Source organism: Barbus barbus (genome assembly GCF_936440315.1).
Source record: "Barbus barbus genome assembly, chromosome: 47".
NCBI lineage: Eukaryota > Metazoa > Chordata > Actinopteri > Cypriniformes > Cyprinidae > Barbus > Barbus barbus.
In genome coordinates this window covers 18,470,847-18,477,433 of record NC_136725.1, presented here as the reverse complement: position 1 = coordinate 18,477,433, position 6,587 = coordinate 18,470,847, and the positions used below count along the sequence as shown (strand labels likewise).

Sequence of the window (6,587 nt, the reverse complement as noted above, 5' to 3'; positions counted from 1 at the left end):
ACTCTTTTGATTGGCTGATGGCGCAAGAACATGCATAAACCCCTCAGGATCATCTAAAAAACATTAGTCACTGGTTAAATATCCATTATACTGAAATATTTTATACATAAATTGATTATATGTTGCTTGCCAAAAATATTAAAATACACAGCCAATATTGAATGGCTGTCAATGGGAAAAAAAGCTTTTTGCTTTCGACATCTACCAGCAGGGGCTGTCTTGACCATGCTGACCAGCCAAATCCTCTCTCCTATGTTTATAAAATCAAATATCACAGAAACATGTAGAATATATTATATCTGCCAGGTAATGGGGTAACTTATGCCCGGTAGTCTAAAATAGAATCCTTTAGCGTGGGATAAATAAGCATAAGCCATGGTTTCCAACCATTTTTGAAGATTTTGTTTCACCTTCATGTGCCTCCACTAACCCACTGTAATGTTAAGACAGTATAGCCATATGCAATTTTGCATGTCATTTTTTAAACGTTTTATATATATATATATATATATATATATATATATATATATATATATATTTTTTTTTTTTTTTTTTTTCTCGAAATTGCAAGTCTCAGAAACAAAAAGTCTTAACTTAAAATATCTAGGTCCAGCCTAGTGTTTATATGAAAAGAAATATATTATTATTATTATTATTAAAGAAAATATATGTTTTTAAAAATCAGATTTTAGGTAGGAACACTTTAAGAGGCTCATTTTCGTGCACTTTATCTAGGAAGCCCAGGTTAAAATAAGGGTAGAGGGTCTCGGTGAAGATGTCTTTGAAGGTGTAGAGGTGCGTCATGCTCTCAGCATTGTAGAAGGACACCAGGCCTCTTTTGTAGTCCAGATACACGCCGATCCTCGCCAGTGGCTCTTCCAAAGACAGTAATGTTGGCGGAGACGTCCCGGCCATATACTGAACTCCATACGATAGTGAGAGCGTCCAGAAGCCATTGGCAGGCATGGTATTGATGACGCCTTTTCTCGTGACGGATTCACGAGCAACTCCCACGGTCCACACGGTGCTGCTGTACACCTCCACCTCCCAGTAGTGGCGGCCTTTAGTGAACCCTTGACTGCCCAAGAGAGACAGCGCGGCATTGAATCGCTGTGGATTGTCCTGCACCGCGTTGTTAAAGGTCTGGTAGCGCACACAGGTAAGCGAAGATGTAAGACTTAGCCAGGGGTTGGCTGTTTTGGAGTTATATGTGATGGCTGAGGGAACTAGAAAGGGAACAGTGTAGTAGAGAAGAGTCAGTTCATGCATTCCAGAAATTTAAATTTGCTGAAAATTTATTTATCCTCTGGTCATACAAGATGCAGATAAGTTTGCTTCTTCAACTGAACAGATTTGGAGAAATTTAGCATTAGATCACTTGTTCACAAATGGATTCTCTGTAGTGGATGGGTGCCGTCAGTTCAAACAGTTGATAAAAACATCACAATGATCCACAAGTAATCACATGACTTCAGTTAATCAATTACTGTCTTGTGAAGTGAAAAGCTGCATGTTTGTAAAAAAAACTAAAAATCCATCATTAATACATTTCTAACTTCAAACCGACTTCTGGCAAAATTATGAAACTATAATCCATAATAATTCCATAATTTAGCTTTTATTATTTTGGATTTTGGCCTGGAATGTTGCCTGGAAGTGACGGTTGAAAGTTAAAAATGTCTTAATAATAGTCAAATCAATAGATTTGCTTCTTACAAATATGCAGATTTTCACTTCACAAGACATGGACTGGAGCCGTGTGGATAATTTGTGGATTATTGTGATGTTTTGTTTGGACTCTCATTCTGACGGCACCCATTCACTGCAGAGGATCCACTGGTGAGCGAAGGATGTAATGCTAAATGTCTCCGAATGTGTTTCGATGAAGAAACAAACTACATTTTTAATGGCCTGAAGGTAAGAAAATTTTCAGCGTTTTTGGTTATTCCTTTATCGGAGTTAGTCCTTTAATCTTTATTTACACAGCTTGATTCAACATGTGAAAATTCATATTTAACTTCATTTTTTATTAAGGATCATTCTCAAACCTGGATAGATGCTTCCCTTCAGTGACTTCCACACTCTGTACTGCAGGGGCCCAGCAAAGCGGCCCTCACACAGTCTGGGTGGCGTCAGCGCCGGCTTCTCAAACTTTGGTGGCTGCCTGCTTGAAACAACACAATCCCAGACACAAAAACAATTCAAGCACTTCCTCGTGAAAATATTAATTGTAACAGGTCCATAGAGGTCTCTCACCTTTGAAGCAGGCCCTTTATACTCTGCAAAACGACAGGAAAAAGGAGATTGATGAAATTGGCTCAGTTCGAGAGGCAGGGACAGAAGTTTTCCACATGAGATCAGTGTTTGAAACTAAGCTACACCTCCTTTTTTCATCTGCGTCTCTGGAAAATCCCCTTGTGCTGCACTAATGGCATTATTTTCCTATTGCAAGGGTGAAATCATTACATTGTGTCCTGTGTTGATCCAAGTGATATCCCAGAGCTTTCTGTTAGCAGTTAACTATTGAAATGACTATTTAAGATATATATAATATATATTTTTTCTTTTCAGATTTGAAATGTATGATTTTCACATCATTAATACATGTTTTAACATTGCTTAAATTTTTTTAAATCATTTGTATGAAATTTTTTACAACATTTCATTGCTTCCCAAGAATCCATTTTTATAATGCAATCAACATTCTGTCATTCACACAAAAATCACTGGAGGTCTGAAAGTCCCTGTTGTAAGCAGGCATTCCTCTTCTTCTGCAGTATCCAAGTATATGCAGTATATCTGGTGCTGGATTACACAAGTGTCACTTTCTGCACACCCATTGCCAACAATCTGATGCTCTAGTTTCACCTCAAATCAGCACCTAAAATAAAAGTCTTTTGGTCTCTTTTGTTCTGCAAGATATCTGTCAGTGTGATGTATGACTTTGCACTCACCCTGAGTAGAGTGTAAGCATCCTGTTCACTGAGTTTGTCCTCAATGTCGTTCATAGCTCTGCGCAGGCGTGATATCTCCACACTGAGCAGGGCCTTGTGCTCATCCAGCCTTATAAGCTCTCGCCGTTCCTCCGTCTTCAGCTTGACCTGCAGGAGTTTCTCTTCCTGGTACAGGAACTGGTGAAGCTCACTGAACTGTGCCTCGATTCTCTGTTTCAGATCTGCAGTGTGGTCCTGGGTACAAAATAAGAGAATATGAGGTGATGTTTTGCCTCAGAGGTTGAAGTCAACATGCATTTGGCATTTTCAACTTATTTTGCTTGGCTGACACAGTATATTTGAAAAAAAAAAAAAAAAAAGTATTGTAATTGAATGGATCATGAAAATGGCATTTTTTTTTTTTTGCAGAATGGAGCCAGAATTGTATTTTTTTTTCTATTTTGCCTCAAAGTTTGGTGAGTCTTAAGCACACGTTTTTCTGTCATAATTAACATACTCATGTTGTTCCAAAACACCACTCTGTGTGCAGAACACACAGAACATATTATATTTCAATGAAAGTCAATGGAGAAGAATGTTGTCTGATGTCATTGTATGGACAAAACAGTTCTTTTGTATTTGGAACAACATGAAGGCGAGTAAACTCTTAAAATAAAGGTTCTTTATTGGCATCTATGGTTCCTTGAAAAACCTTTAACATCCATGGAACTTTCGATGCACAAAAAGTTCTAAAATAATTTTTTTTTTTAGATTTTTTAAATGTTCTTCACACAAATAATAATAATAAAATGGTTATTTTAAGAACTGTTCACTGAAAGGTTCTTTAACCAAAAATGTTTCTTCTTATGGCATCACTGCAAAAACATTCTTTTGGAACCTTGACTTTAAAGAATCTAAATGATGACAGACTTTTCATTTTTGGGTGACCTATAATTTTGAACCTACAAGTTGCTATTTACTGGAAAGGGTCAATAATTTAGATGATTAGATGTTAATCAACCTAGAATTAGGAATCATTTCCAGTGCTTTTCCATTTATTGGAGAGTGTGCATGAGGTTTAATTTCTTACCTTCAGTTTCTTCACCTCCTCTTCAGTCTCTCTCTCACACTCTAGAGCAGTGTTGAGCTCTTTTTGAAGAGCATTTGCTGAAGTGGTTAGGGAAGCCTGTTCATCACAAACACAATGAGCTTTTTTCAGCTGAGCTGAGGAAGTTATAAAACGTGTCTTTGATTCTTACCCGATATCTCTGCTGTGCATCTTGCACGCACACCAGTGTGTGAGCCCGGTGATCCTGAGAGATCCCACACACCAGACACACCAGCTCTTGGTCTTCCTCACAATACAGCTTCAGCTCTTCTCTGTGTCGGCTGCAAAGTGGGGTCGGAGGAACCGTGTCTGCTGACAACCTGGTCAGCTGACCCCCACTCTCCTCGATCCCCTGGCAGTAGCTCTCCACTATGTTGGCCACAATGCGGTTGGGTCTGTAGCTCTGGCCCAGAAAGACTTTCCGGCACTGAGGACAGGAATTAGACCCACCCTGGCCTTTTCCATGAGGGACGCTCCAGTAACTCGTAATGCAGGCCTCGCAGAAAGTGTGGTCGCAGGGCAAGGAAACCGGGTGCTTGAACAGGTCCAGGCAGATGGAGCAGGTGAGATCCCTGCTTAGGCGCTGTGCAGAGTTCTTGGACACTCGAGGACTGATTTCAGCCCTCAGTTTTTGCTTGTCCATTTTGTCCTGTGGAGGAAGATTGTTGGACATCTAGTGTGATCTTCTGTACAGTTCTTCTCTTTGTCTCTTCTCTCCCTGCTCTCTCGACTTTCCTGTTGACTGTGAGAAAGGATAGGGGGAGCTGAGGGGGCGGCTCTTGTCTCAGGCTTGATCCTGCCGAAAGTTGGCTGGAGTTGCACGTCCCCTTTGCTTTGCTTCAACATGACGTCAGACCTACAGTCAGGAAACTGAGAACCTAGACACGGCATGGACTGTTTATTTTTAGAGAAAGCCTCATCTATGCATTGCTCCCATGAATTCCATTATAAGAAACTTTATTGCACGAACACAGTAACCTGGTATTTATCCAAAACCTTTTAATCCCCTCCATATGACTGTGCGTATATCAGCACAAAAAGCTTTGTGAGTAAAACCAGATGTGCCCCCCCCCCCCCCCCCGCTTTCTTTTTTAACTTTCATTAGGAATATAAGCGTATTCAAAATGTGAAAATATTACTTTTACAGTTACTAAGATTACAGATTATAGTTACTTTTTAAAAAATATATTTCTAATGCCTCATTATATTTGATCAAAATTTGGCCTCAACTCGTAATATTTTATTTATTCATTAATTTTGTTAATTATTTCAACCTGAATACTGTTTTCCTGTGTTGCATGCCTCAGTGAAGCAATATTTTGTTTTCTCTCCTGATTGATAATAAAGTGAATCTTGATCCTTTATTACAATAACCAAATTGTCATTTAGTATAATTTCAGTGTAGAATAGTACATTTTTCAAAGTTAGCATTTGAAGACAACTGCTTAGACAGTTGTTTATCTAGTTGAAAGTGCCACTGTGGCCTGCACATGCCTGCAGCAGTGGCTGCTGTAATCTCAAGGGACTGCAAGCCGAAAAAGAAAGAGTTGGACTTGAACTCCCTCCTCATGTTCCCCAGGACCGCTCGGCCTACGTTTCCTTCCTGTTCATATTGTTAAGGTTCATTTCCATATATCCTGCCCCTCTTCCAAGTTCCCAGAAAAAAAAGACGGCGCTACAGCTATAATTTAATACAGAGAAGAACAGCCTATAACGGATGTTTGAATAAACATAGATGGATGTGGAGTGTCTCTCGGGAAACACAAAGTCAAAGTCTTGAGGGCTCAGAGTGACTCAGAATTGGATTTTAGGTCAACTTTGCAGTGGTGGTATCGCAATCTTCACAGGAAACTTGGCAGTCGCGATAGGGGCTTTTAGATCAGAGACTCTTTTACAGTTGTTTACTTGCATTGGGAAATTCCACCCTACTTCATTTGGGTGGGTTCAGGAGTGTTGGGGCTAAAGTGGGAAGACAAAAAACCCACAGTAGGAACCAGCTGGTAAGCCCTGTGGTTGAGGATTCTGCCTGCAAGATGGGACAGTGATTGAACTGTTCTCTGATTCGTGTGAATCGACGGCATACAGTCCCGTGTGAGTTTCAGTTCTTGAATCACTATTTGATCCCATTCCAATGACTTTATCATGCACATTTGAAAAGATGATCTAATATTCCCTATATGTGTGTGTTAGAACATGTTATGGAGGAATGCTTACACACACACACACACACACACACACACACACACACACACACACACACATACAAACACATACACACACACACACACACACACACACACACACAATTTGAGGTCCTGTAGATTGCTTTTAGCATGTAATGCAGGAGACTGCAAAAGGGTAGCTGTTGTAACATGTTTCAAAGTGTCAGCAGTGTTCTGCACTGTGACATAATTCATAATACAGTTCAACCTACTTTTACATAATTATTACATGCACTTTTATAACTTTGTTTAAAATGTTGAAAAGCTAATTATCCAATGCATCATTATATTTATCAGTTTACTCAGTGTTCTGAACTGGCATAA

The 6,587-nt window shown here is 39.5% G+C and overlaps 1 protein-coding gene across 2 annotated transcripts; it reads right to left on the bottom strand.

The window, feature by feature from the left end:
• Window positions 1–557: 557 nt before the first annotated feature.
• On the bottom strand, window positions 558–4,763 carry LOC306865462 (zinc-binding protein A33-like). Of its 2 annotated transcripts, none has more exons than XM_079410065.1 (6): window positions 4,193–4,763; window positions 4,024–4,119; window positions 2,955–3,188; window positions 2,257–2,279; window positions 2,049–2,167; window positions 558–1,226 (listed from the first exon to the last, which is right to left on the bottom strand). In XM_079410065.1, exons 1-6 carry the CDS (start codon window positions 4,712–4,714, stop codon window positions 682–684), a joined length of 1,539 nt encoding a protein of 512 aa, XP_079266191.1. In that variant the 5' UTR covers window positions 4,715–4,763; the 3' UTR covers window positions 558–681. The 2 variants fall into 2 exon arrangements, with proteins under 2 accessions (XP_079266191.1, XP_079266192.1); XM_079410066.1 differs by having other exon boundaries at window positions 564–1,226; window positions 2,049–2,164.
• Between the last annotated feature and the right edge of the window lie 1,824 nt (window positions 4,764–6,587).

What these genes read in the sequence shown, in the direction of transcription:
- LOC306865462 (XM_079410065.1), bottom strand. Translation starts at nt 4,714, where the DNA reads ATGTCCAACAATCTTCCTCCACAGGACAAAATGGACAAGCAAAAACTG. An exon ending in ATAAAGGGCCTGCTTCAAAG is followed by an intron (nt 2,168 to 2,256) that starts GTGAGAGACCTC and finishes TGTTGTTTCAAG; the next exon opens with CAGGCAGCCACCAAAGTTTG. An exon ending in GAAGGGAAGCATCTATCCAG is followed by an intron (nt 1,227 to 2,048) that starts GTTTGAGAATGA and finishes TTCCCTTTCTAG; the next exon opens with TTCCCTCAGCCATCACATAT.